This window comes from Lithobates pipiens, unplaced genomic scaffold (genome assembly GCF_037356315.1).
Source record: "Lithobates pipiens isolate NorthernLeopardFrog02 unplaced genomic scaffold, aLitPip1_a1.2 Scaffold_16, whole genome shotgun sequence".
In the NCBI taxonomy this organism is placed as follows: domain Eukaryota; kingdom Metazoa; phylum Chordata; class Amphibia; order Anura; family Ranidae; genus Lithobates; species Lithobates pipiens.
Window position 1 is genome coordinate 622,932,211 of NW_027507748.1, and position 13,401 is coordinate 622,945,611.

The 13,401-nt window shown below is 39.9% G+C and overlaps 1 protein-coding gene across 1 annotated transcript in view; it reads left to right on the forward strand.

Annotated features, from left to right (window-relative positions):
* The window catches only part of RXFP2 (relaxin family peptide receptor 2), a 489,744-nt gene that overhangs the window by 427,318 nt on the left and 49,025 nt on the right, over positions 1–13,401 (forward strand). The window contains exons 8-10 of the mRNA XM_077484098.1: positions 6,922–6,993; positions 7,782–7,853; positions 9,237–9,308. Coding sequence (XP_077340224.1) covers positions 6,922–6,993; positions 7,782–7,853; positions 9,237–9,308 — 216 coding nt within the window. The remainder of the gene's footprint in view (positions 1–6,921; positions 6,994–7,781; positions 7,854–9,236; positions 9,309–13,401) is intronic.

Here is a 13,401-nt window from a genome sequence, read left to right on the forward strand (position 1 = left end):
TTTGCACCCTTAGAAATCCTGAAGGTGGTGATTGGTTTTCGGGGTGCCGTGCACGACTAGACTCCCAAAAAGTCCCACACATGTGGTATCCCCATACTCGGGAGAAGTAGCGGAATATATTTTGGGGTGCAATTCCACATATAACCATGGCATGTGTGAGCAATATATCATTTAGTGACAACTTTTTGTAAAAAAATTTTCTTTTTTTTTTTTGTCATTATTCAATCCCTTAGGACAAAAAAAATAAATATTCAATGGGCTCAACATACCCATCAGCAATTTCCTTGGGGTGTCTACTTTCCAAAATGGGGTCATTTGGGGGGGATTTGTACTGCCCTGGCATTTTAGCACCTCAAGAAATGAGATCGGCAGTCATAAATTAAAAGCTGTGTAAATTCCAGAAAATGTACTCTAGTTTGTAGACGCTATAACTTTTGCGCAAACCAAAAAATATACGCTTATTGACATTTTTTTTACTAAAGACATGTGGCTGAATAAATTTTGCCCTCAATGTATGACTAAAATTTAGTTTATTCGATTTTTCTTATAACAAAAAGAAGAAAATATCTTTTTTTTCAAAATTGTCGCTCTTTTTCCATTTATATCGCAAAAAAAAAAAATCGCAGAGGCAATCAAATACCATCAAAAGAAAGCTCTATTTGTGGGAAGAAAAGGACGCAAATTTCGTTTGGGTGCAATATTGCATGACCGCGCAATTACCAGTTAAAGCAGCGCAGTGCGAAATTGCAAAAAGACCTCTGGTCCTTAAGGTGTTTATTGGTCCGGAGCTGAAGTGGTTAATTACTTTGCTTTAGATAAGCCTGTTGTTAGCAGAGGCAAATAATCTCTAATTTCATACACAGCTGAATTAGTCAGAGGAGGAATGGCCCTCTTCCACTCCTCTGTATGGAGGTTCAGTTAGGCAAGGCCTGTCCCCATGAAAGCTGCTACTGCTCTGAAATATGTTTGCCATTGGTAGACCCTGTATTGAATCTTCATTAATAAAGTATGTTATAGTCACCAATTGAAAGTTTAATTTTTTGGGAAATATCCCTTTCAGATCAACTTTTTTTTATTGCAAATAATTCAGCTAACTTTGCAGCAGATTCTGTTAGATATTGAACTTGCCCTTTAATGCACTTATTGAATTGTTTCTGATTGAAAGGCAAGTGAAAGGATCTGTCTCACAAAAATAGCATGATCAGAGCTGGTGTTATATTAAGAAACCCAGCATTTCTTTCAAGGACATTTCACAGGAAGCTATATTTCATATAACATGCTGTCTTTACTTGATCTCAAGCTTTGTGCATACTCCCGAGAGAGGCAGTGAGTAAAGTACAGTAGGATCAAGATCCTGAGAAATCCTGATTTTATACTGAGCATTGTAGCTGTTACTACAAGGGAAAGTTTAAAAAGTAAAAAAAAAAAACTGTTTGCTATACTTAAAAAAAAAAAAAAAATTTCAATATCAAATTATAATGTGATTTGTGTAGCAGTTATATACATTTTTTTTTAAAATATGAACATTTTCTATAAAATTGCAAATTGTATTTTCATTTTCCCTAAACATTTAATTAGATGACAGTGGTACTGTTTATTACTGCACATTACAGTCAATTGTTATCAGATTAGGGTTCCCAAATGAAAGATTTCCCTTTACATTTTCCTGTAACAGCACAATATTTTTGGCTGTACCTTCGCCTTCTGTACCAGAGACATGGGAACACACATAACATTAAAATCCAGACGGGAGTTCTAACCCTTTTACATACATACTATCCAAAACTAAAAAAGTGTTGGCTTTACAAAAAACTTTAGCCCTGATTTAAACCTGAACATTTTTCAAATGCTCTCACAACCAAAATCCCATGCTTCTAAATTGTACTCACAAATGAGCACTCGTAGCTCAATGCCTAAAGCTCAAAACGATACATGTGCTACTTTTGAAGCAGAATAGGATGTTTTTGGCATATAGACTTCAATAGGAGCACCTAAAAATTAGCATTTTTCAACTCAAAATAGCCATCACCCCTTCTCCTAGTAACTAGCTTTATATTAGCTAAAACAAAAATGTTGATGTTTGCACATGCATGAAAAAATATTTTAAAAATACACAGAAAAACATGTTCCAAAACTGCATGTAAATGTCTCAATAAGTATTGTGCCCAAACAAGCATGCAGACCTGGGCCTCTGTCTTCACCGGCTGTATGCTTGTTGGTTAACCACTTGCTTACTGGGCACTTAAACCCCCCTCAGTCCCAGACCAATTTTCAGCTTTCAGCGCTGATGCACTTTGAATGACAATTGCGTGGTCATACAACACTGTACCCAAATGAAATTTTTATCATTTTTTTCCCACAAATAGAGCTTTCTTTGGTGGTATTTAATTACAGCTGGGAGTTTTATTTTTTGCTAAACAAACAAAAAAAGATGCCAAAAAAAAAAAATCATGTTTAATAGTTTGTTATAAAATTTTGCAAACAGGTCATTTTTCTCCTTCATTGAAGTGCGCTGATGAGGCGGCACTGATAGGCTGCACTGGTGGGCACTGATAGGCTGCATTGGTGGGCACTGATAGGCTGCACTGGTGGGCACTGATAGGCTGCATTGGTGGGCACTGATAGGCTGCATTGGTGGGCACTGATAGGCTGCACTGGTGGGCACTGATAGGCATAGTTAAGGCGGCACTAATAGGCACAGATAAGGTGGCACCGATGTGCACAGATAAGGCGGCACTGATGGGCAAAGATGGGCACAGATAAGATGGCACATATGGGTGGCACAGATGGGTGGCACTAAGGGGCACTGATAGGTACCACTGATAGATGGGACTGATGGGCACTGATAGGTGGCACTGATAGGTGGCTCTGATAGGTGGCACTGCTGGGCACTGATGGGCACTGGTAGATGACACTGATGGGCACAGATATGTGGCACTGGGGTGCAGCACCTTAGTTGAGGCAGATTGTGGGCACTGCTGGGTGGCACTGTGGGCACTGCTGGGTGGCACTGCTGGGTGGCACTGTGGGCCTTGCTTGGTGGCACTGTGGGCACTGCTGGGTGGCACTATGGGCACTGCTGGGTGGCACTGACAGGGGGGGACACATTTTTTATTGATGTGGAAAAGCAGGGGGCAGGTGGGCACTGGCAGGGGGCAGGTGGGCACTGGCACGGCTGGCCGTGATCGGGACTGTCAGCGCGAGGAGGAATAATAGCCGATTACCAGCTCCGTTGTATCACATGATCAGCTGTCATTGGCTGACAGCTGATCACGTGATAAGGGGTCGGGATCGACCCCTTGCTCGGATCGGTGATCAGGCGAGTCTCACAGACTCGCCGATCACAGAGCGCGCCGCGCGCGCCCCTCAGGGGGCGTGAAGGCCGCTCGTGCACGGGACGACGTCAATAGACATGTCCCGGCAAAGGAGATCCGCGCTGTAGCCGTCATTCGGCTATAGCGCGGGTCTCAAGTGGTTAAAAAAAAGGATGAGAGCTCTGGAGCATCCACCTTCAAAAACAATTACTACTGATATTATACTGATGCTTAGTTCACTGAGTAAAAATCACAGAGCTAAAATATGTTGTACAGACCCCTGTTCTCTACATTCCTGCTTGTTAATTTATTTTTCCACACATTTATCAAGAACCAACACCACCAGACATCTGTTTAAAATTTAATACAGGAAGGTATGAAATAAACATACTTTTGTTGGTTTAATATAAATGTTACGTGTTCAGCCACAAAAGTATACAGACTTTGTTACAGATTTAATTTGAATTCTTATTCATTTTGTTTTGTGGCTCATGACAGAAGATTAAATATTATATTTAGAATGGCTTCTAGAGAGTGGTTACAAATAAAGTCCAACTGGAACAACACTGTAATAGTTTGCTAATAGGGATTTGGTGCCATCCTTCTTCGTCCTAGCACACATCTACTGCCAGCGCTTCTAGCCCATTGCTGTCCACCATATTCTGCCCCCACTTCCTCCATGAATGCATCAAGTGATTTACCAAGCCTACTTATAAGTAGCTCTATTTTTAAGAAGTGGCTCCTGTCCTCAAAACATAGCCCTTACCCTCTAGTTGCCAGGCTACATGCTTGTTCCTGGGGAAGCGTAATGGATTCTCTACCAGGTAGCTGTGCACATGTAGTAGACCTAATTGTTTGAAACCTATATAAGGCTATCAAAATACATCTTAAAGACAAGATGGAGGCGGCAGATACCTATGGAAACTGCCGCTTCTGACCTTTCTTTCTGAAAATACTATTTCCCTGGCTGTCAAGCTGATCTAATGCCTTCAGTAACTACTAAGTCAAAGAGCAGAAACCTGCATGCTTTTTCGAGGTCGGCGTTATGAAGGGTATTTAAGCCAAGGACATTTAGGCAACCAGCATTTCCAGAAGATGGTCAGTAATAGCAGCCAGCATACTTTCTCAGTATAGACTTTGTGTCAGTTGGCTTCCCACCACTGCATTTGGTATTGGTGAAAGGTACTGCATTCACTAACTGTAGTGCACATTGCACCATTGGCTAGTTTTCATACTAGAACACAGAAAGAAATAGAGATAAAGCCAATCATTATATTTATAAATGTGCATAAATAAATTCCTGACATTTCAGTGTTCTGCTTCAGCAATGTAAGCACTGATAGTGTGTTCTCTATAATCGGTCCTGTTGTGGTGAGATAGCTTAACTTACAGTCTCAGTAGCTTGGCAGACAGTGTCTGGAAATTACATCTTGCAGAACGTAGAAAGCTTTAATCCAAAATCTTGTGCAAATCATAACAGATGAATATCAGATGTGTGTGTCTAGCTCAAGCAGAATACAGTACATGTGGTGAATAGAGACAAAATAGTGAAGAAATGGTGAGATTAACTACATAGAACATCTCCTAGCTATGGAGTGAAGCAGAGACAGACTTATTTAAAGGCAAATAGCAATGCATGTGTAACATGATATGCAGTGTACACAAACAGTGTAATTTACAGAAAAATGACATACTGTGTACGCATTAAAAAGCAATCCTCCCCCCCCCCCAAGAAAATAAGCTGCAGCCAAGTAACTGTGCATAGGCCTGAACCAAGGGTCTTCAGAAGATGATATCAAAATTCTACTCCAACCTGTCCAGCTCCCATACTCTTTCTGTCTTTAGGTATTCCCTGAAAACTCATCTATTCAGGGAGGCCTACCACTCCTTCATGTAAAATGTGTACATACACCTAGTCCATTATCTCACCTCTCATCTCCCACAACTATTACCTTTTGTACCACTTGTCCTTCCCTCTTATATTGTAAGTTTCACAAGCAGGGCTCTCCTAATTCTCTTGTAGTGAATTGTAATGTAACTGTTCTGTCTCCCTTTGTTTTCCAAGTCACCACTTGTCTTTGCCCTCTACCCACATCTGAGCATTGTCCCTTGGTCCCACCTCCCATTCCTGCCCCTTAGATAATACAGAGCAAAGTATCACTTTGTGGTGCCAAGTAATTTGTATGGAATTTTTTAAGACTAACAAGAAAAGCTGTAAAATAGATCCCCCAGAAACAACAGACCCCCTGCAACAAAATACCTCCCACCAGTAACAAGAGATCCAACCCAGCAACAATAGACCTCCCAGTGGCCATCATCAATAGACCCTTCAGCAGTGAGCAGCAATAGACCCCTCCCTCAACAGTAGATCACTCCCAGGAGCACACAATATTTTTTTTAAATCCAACGTCCCTGCCATGTGGTCATCCATGTGCATAAAAAGAATGCTGATCTCTTTATGTGCTGTCTGTGCATAATATTAAACCAAACAAGAAGCACATACCGCTTCAGGCAACATTCAGGTGTATCCAGCTCTGGGTGTAGGCCTTGGCTCACCACCGTCTGTAGCATAAAGAGGAAAAAGAAATCAGAGCCAACAGGATACTTGCTGAATAAAGTCTTTATTGTTGTGTGTCAGACAATCATGCAGGGACGCGTTTCACACAAAAGTACCATGCTTGTTCACAACATTAAACTGTTCTCCGCACAAGCTACTTAAAGGTATGTATCCAAGTAGAACCACACCTGAAACACACCTGAGCCGAGAGAACAGCCAATAAGAAAAAAATCACAATATTATATAAATATAATTTACTATTTTCTTCTTATATAAACAGCAGGTTTTTCCTTACGTTCGGTCTATGGGCATGTGAATTTTTTCTCATATATTAGTATAATGCGAATTGGCTTTTGATATGCCTACATTTGTATATTTAGATTGCTGTTTAGGAATTACCTTTCATTCATGCTTGTTTATGAACAATCTGCATATGTGGTCTGTGCTCATTGATTTTTGCATAATTTGCCATTTGTCTCTCTTTCAATGTTATTAATAATAATTTTACTTTATTTCCTTTTTATTATTTCCTTTGTGTTGGTTTTCCTTTATTTCAAGTGTGTAGGATTTCAGATTCATATGTTTATCCTTTGTTTAGATATATTTGTGTATTTTTTTTCTATTTATTATTCAAGAAATGTTTTTAATTGTTTATGTCTGTGATTTTTTTTCTTATTGGCTGTTCTCTTGGCTCTGGTGTGTGTCAGGTGTGGTTATAATTGGATACATACCTTTAAGTAGCCTGTGTGGAGAACAGTTTAATGCTGTGAACAAGCACTGTACTTTTGTGTGAAACGCGTCGACTGTATTCATGCATGATTGTCTGATATACGACAATAAAGACTTTACTCAGCAAGTATCTTGTTGGCACTGGTGTGCAACCATTTCTTCTTCCTCTTTGTGCATAATATGAATTGTCTAAAACAGTTCATATATAGCACATTAATAATTAAAACATTGGTATCGTATTGCAGTTTCAATAAATGCATATAATTCTATTTACAGGTGCAATATGTGTCAATATATTGTTTAATTATTGTATATTTTTAGAATCTTGGATGAAAACCCCATAGTAAAAGTTAGCCAGGAACTCTTCACTGGGCTAGAGTCATTGTTTTTCTTGTAAGTAAACCAAAATGCTTGACATCTGTATATATTTTTATTGGTTGAATTTGACCAGACTAAACATGTAACTATGTAACTATGTTATTAATGCTGTCTTTGTGTTAGAGGGGGGGGGGGGGGGGTGTGTTGCATGTGTGCACATTCAGTGTCCATTTGTGTGTATATACTATATCCATGTCTATTTAGTTCCATGAAATATACTCTGTTCTGAACAATTGGGAACCAATTTTCCAAGTGGTCACATGCAGGCTGGAGGCTTTATTCAGGCCACATATAGGTATATGTAGTAAGAATTGAGGTGTGGAGGGGTACAGAGTTTACTGAGAGGGGTGGCATGACTCAACATTTCATGGTTTCACTGGGCTGCAGATTGCTGTTGTGGCCTAAATGGAAGCTTAGGAGTTGAGCTCTTGGGTTTAGCAGCACAGGGACCCACTGCTGTCTTTTGGGCAAGGTAATGCGATTGCATCTCTTTTATTTAAAATATCACCTACCTTATTCCACACTGGAAAGTAAATCCTTTTCCTGCATGATGGTAGGCAAGTAGCTCAGGCAGAGTAATGTCTCATTACTTTGTCAAGAGTTCATAGACTTTCATAGAACAGCAAACAAAGAAAAATCAGTACATCTGAACACCTTTTACAGCCAGAAAAGGTTTCAAGGAATGGAATAGGAGCACACTGCAGATAACACTGCAGACAAGCACTTGGTGCATCTATAGACAATGTTCTTTCTATCAGAATAGTTTATGCTATTGGTAATAACAACTTGCTTGTTTTATGTAGGTCAATGATAAACAACTCACTGGAAGCTCTTCCGCAAAAGCTATGTGCCCAGATGCCATTCATTAATTGGATGTAAGTTATTTGACAATTCAGCATTAGGGTGGCAGAGCAAATCACTATGAACAGGTTTACCTTACTACTTAGTTACTACTTAGTTTTGTATCTACTTCACTGCACCATCAAAGTCACCTGTCTAAAGTCCATCTTTTCAAATACCATTCAGCTATGCCTATGCTTGACCTCCTGACCCATGCATTGATATAGCCATGTTAGTTTATTAGCACCTAACACCAGCAGTGGCACATATGTGGCCAAATTTAAATTTTTTATATATTTTTTTTAAACTGAGATTTTTTTATTGAACAGGTATGACAAAACTCTTCTAACAGTAAATTTAACAGACCAAAATGGATCACATAAAAGAAGTTAGGGTTATTTTTAGGCTTTACAAACACATTAAAAACCACATCAGCTTGCTGCAGATGTGAAAAACGATTAGCTTGAACTCAGTGCCACTGTTTAAGATAGTTTGGCAGCCATGAATCATCCACTGTTATTCCCTTGGTCTGTGTCACTGCTTAAAAATATGACTCCATGAATCATCTTTGTTATTTTGTGTAATTCTTGTCTATTTTGATGTGTGGTCCTAGTCTTTTAAGATTGATGACTGTGCACAGTAAGTCCTTGTACACACGGTCGGACATTTCAACAACCAAATCCGTCGGATTTTGTCCGACAGATTTTGTCCGACGGATTGTGTTCCGAAACTGTTGCATACACACGGTCGGACAAAGTTGGCGGAAAATCCGATCTTTCAGAACGTGATGACGTAATTTCCTTACGATGGGACTAGGCTAGTAGCCAATAGCTTTGATGTAGGAATTTGATCTGAGCATGCGTGGCACTTTGTCCGATCGGAATTTTCTACACATCATCGGAGTATGCCCGATCGGACCAGTTTGTCGGAAAATATATCCAGCAAGCTGGAAAATTTGGTCCTATGGATATTCCGACGGAAACAGTCCGATGCATACCACACACAGTCGGATTATCCGTCAAAACGGTCCAATAGGACACATTCTGACGGATTCTCCGACCGTGTGTACAAGGGCTAAGACGTGCACTATCAGTGGCAAGTACATAGCATCAATCAAAAAATAACCCCAAAAGTTAGTGGTATAAAAAAAGTTTTCCTAAATGTTTCTGTCTAAAAACAATTCCCCAGTGTTAAGAAGACAATTTTGCACACATGAAAATTAAGGAAAGTTCAGTTACCCATTGAGTACATCTGTAGATTGTTTCTCTGCAACTCTTGCATAAAATCTGGAACTTTAACTTGGTCCCAAAACTTCGGATCAAAAAAATTATTCATATGTTTATTGATGTGTGTGCATGTATATGTTTAATTAACCAATTTGATCAAAACTTGCTTATTTATTGATTTTGTTTTTGTAGGGATTTCGAAGGAAATAATATTAGAGGACTGACTAATTCCACTTTTGTAACCTGTGATGAGCTTACTGTTCTGTAAGTTTTTTTTTTTTTTTTTTTTGTTTTTTATTCATGTGTATTATTTTATTTTTCTATTTCACTGCTAATCTCTGAACCCTAGGCTGCAAAAAGTGCTGCTCATGGATCCCATGTCTGCTAGTTATATGTTCAAATGCCTAGGCACTTTGTCACATGATCTCAGCTAATAAGAACAGTGCCTGGTGGCATCAGGACAAAGGAAAAAAAATACTACAAAGTTAGTTGGTTAAGAACTTATCTATGCACCAGTTGGTTGGTAATTAGGGCAAGTTGTACAGAATTTGTTGCTTTAGAAATCACATAATAAAACATGGGACATTTCCTTGCATAGAGACATTGGCTACACTGAAAGTGATATTGATCACTCACTTTTTTAAAGAATTTTCAGAAGTCGATACATTTTTTGCAGAGTATTCAGCTTCTATATCTTTTAATCCTTTCTTATGTTCATGTTTAAACTGTTGCCATGACTGCTGCCCCTGGTTTCCTCTTTGGCTCCTTCTACTTGCAGCATCCTCTGGAGTTACCCTTGCATGCAGGAACTAGAGTTGTATCTCTCTTCACTGTGTGCATCAATAGAAACATATAGCCCTGTAAGCTAGGAATGCAAATCAATACTCTGCCCCCCCCCCCCTCCTCTACTAGGTATGGGCAGAAAATGACCGTGCAGTGATTTTAATAATGCTTAAAGTGAAATAATAAAAAATATTCCTTTAAATTTCGTGCCTGGGGGTCCCCTTAGTCTGCCTGTAAAGTGGCACATCTGTGCAATGTGTAGAACAGTGCTGCAGCAAAATTACAATGTAATTTAACCACTTCAGCCCTGGAAAGAATTGCCCCCTTAATGACCAGGCCATTTTTTGCGATACGGCACTTTAACTGATAATTGCGTGGTCATGCGATGCTATACCAAAACAAAATTGACGTCCTTTTTTACCCACAAATAGTGTCTTTTTTTGGTGGTATTTGATCACCTCTGCAGTTTTTGCTTTTTGCGCTAAATAAACAAAAAAACACGGACAATTTTGAATTTTTTTTTTTTTTTACTTTCTGCTATAATACATATCAAAAAAAAAAAAAAGATAACAAAACAAATGTATTCATCAGTTTAGGTCGATATACTGTATATTGTTTTACATATTGTTGGTTAAAAAAAAATTGCTATAGGCGTATATTGATTGGTTTATGCAAAAGTTATCGCGTCTACAAACTATGGGAATAGATTTAGGGACTTTTAGGCCGGGTTCACACTATAGCGATGCGGGAACGCCGCGAATCCGCAGCGTTTACCCGCATCGCACACCTCCCGCCGGCAGTTCACACTGCCCTATGCGGACGGCTGGGAGTGTCAATGTTATGTTAATGACACCCCCAGATCCGTTGGCATATCGCAGTGCGATCTGCCGACTCGCACAGGAATCGGATCGCATGGTGTGAACCCCCATGCGATCCGATTCTGTTGCGGACCCAAAAAAGGGTCCCGTGCGAGTTTGCTGCGGGAGCGCTGCGAATTCAGCCATACTATCTGTATGGCTGTACTCGCATCGCTACGGAGATCGGATGTGATTTGCTGTGCGAATCACATCCGGATCTCCCCACACAGCGGTGTGAACCGGGCCTAAATAAGAAATATACAGCTGTATAGTACAGACTGTGTAAGTAGACAACAAAAGTGACATAGCATATTCTAACCAAATTCTAATAAAAATTTATAATAAAATTAAGTAATACAGAATGATATTGTGTGGATAATAAATACCTTCCGATACAAAATAGCACAAATACACAGACATACAGTGATAAAAACAATCCGGTGCTTATTCAGATAGTAGGGGATTTCAATCATGCATCAAGTGATGAACAAAATGTGAATAGAATAATGACAGCTGTGTGCTGTAAAGACAGTGAGTCAATACTGAATAATGCAAGTTAATTTCTGTAATGAGGAGGGTTCTCAGTGTAGTCATAATGATTTTAGAGCAGGTGGTTCCTGTAAAAATTAGATGTAAGCCATACATCTCTAGTCCTACTAGTGAATGAGATGTAAAAATTGATAGTCAAGTGGTATACTTCAGATGTTTAGCAGGAATTACATAGAAATATTGCTCAAAGTCAAGATGTTCATTCTATATGTGAGATGATGAATAGAATGAGGAGATGGTAGAAGATTAATCTTCTGATACTTAAGGCACTAAGTGGTGCTTGGACTGGTTAACATCAGCCTGTATTCATTGAGGATACATGATACTTGCATGATGAGGATAATAAACTTACATCCTTCCTCATACTTGAATTCTATTTTTGGATATCTCTAAGCCCCTGTACACATGGTCGGACATTCCGACGGAAAATTTCGGATCGAACCGTGTTGTCGGATAATCCGACCGTGTGTGGGCTCCATCGGACTGTTTCCGTCAGAATATCCGTCCGACAAAGTTTTAGAGCTGGGCTATAAAATTTTCCAACAACATGATCCGATCGGACTAGGGCCGATTGTTTGTAGAGAATTCCGAATTGGACAAACTACCACTAATGCTTGGATCAAATTCCTAGACCAAAGCTATTGGCTACTAGCCTGAACGTAGTCCCGTTGTAACGAAATAACGTCATCACGTTACAAATGATTGGATTTTCCGACAACTTTGTCTGACCGTGTGTATGCAACACCATTTTTGGACAAAATCCAACGGATTTTGTTGTCGGAATGTCCGACCGCGTGTACAAGGGCTAATAGAGAAAAGGTCTCTTGTAACAGATCTAAGGATCCTCAGTAGAGTACTGTATAGCATACATGACAAGTGAGCAGATCCAATGACATAAATGTGCAATGCTGCAATAATCAATCCCAGATATGGATAATAAAATTAGCTCAATGCTCTACCTTCTTCTGGTGGTTTCGTTATCCAGTCCATCCAAAGCAAAATAAAGGATGACAGCAGGTAGCTAAATGAACAGCAAAGCAGTCCAGCTCCAACTCTGTTTTGCCCCCTTGTCTCACCTGCTGATATTCCACATGAATCACTAATAACAGTAAAAATCTGTCCGGCTATTCAGAAGACTGTGTATACATTGGCATACATGGGGACATCCTGGATACACTTCCAGGTGTGATGTACCCATTTGGTGCATATAATTAGAAAGCTACCTCTAGTGTTGAAATTACATCACTTCAATTTACACAGACCGACGTACACCTACAGCAGTTTGCGCAGGAGAGACAACCTTCCGTAGTATGACAGCAGCTGGTCGAGGTTAAACTTTCTTGCGGCTGTAATGTATTGCCGGATCCTGGCAATATAGATGAAAAATCTAGGAAAAAATTGGCGTGGGTTCCCCGCCCCTCCAGTCCATATCAGGCCCTTCAGGTCTGGTATTGATATTAAGGGGAACTCCCTAACAAAATGTTTTAAAAATTTGGCATGCGTTCCCCCCCAAACCCTTATTCAAGCATGGAGCCTAGAGGACAGGATAGGGGGGTGAGTGAGCACCCCCCCTCCTGAACCATACCCGCCCCCCCATGTGAATGGGTAGAGGGTACATTGTACCTCTACCCATTCACCAAAAAAGTGTCAAAAAGTAAAAACCACAATAGACAGTTTTTGACAATTTCTTTATTAAAAAAGAAAAAAAAATGTCCCGTGAGGTCCATCCATCTTCAATCGCGTCGCTCGACGGACCCGGAAAAAAAAAAACTCAGTCTCCATGACATGCTTCCCAGCGACTGATGTCTTTTGGCTTTGACAGCTGTTACATAGGCAAGGGCGGGGCCACCCACTGACATAATTGGATGACCCCACCCCCTCTGACATCACATGACGTCACATAACATCAGAAGGGGATGGGGTCATTCAGTTATGTCACTGGGGGGCCCCACCCTTGCCTATATAACAGCTCTCACAGCCAAGAGACCGAAGTCGCTGGAAGGCCTCCCATTGAAGCAAAGTTTTTTTTCCGATTTTCCGCGTCCAACGGGTGTGGCATTATTGTAGATGGATGGATATCGCAGGACATTTTTTTTTTTCTTCTTTTTTAATAAAGGAATAAATAAAAACTGCCTGTTGTGGTTTTTACTTTTTGACACTTTTTTGAT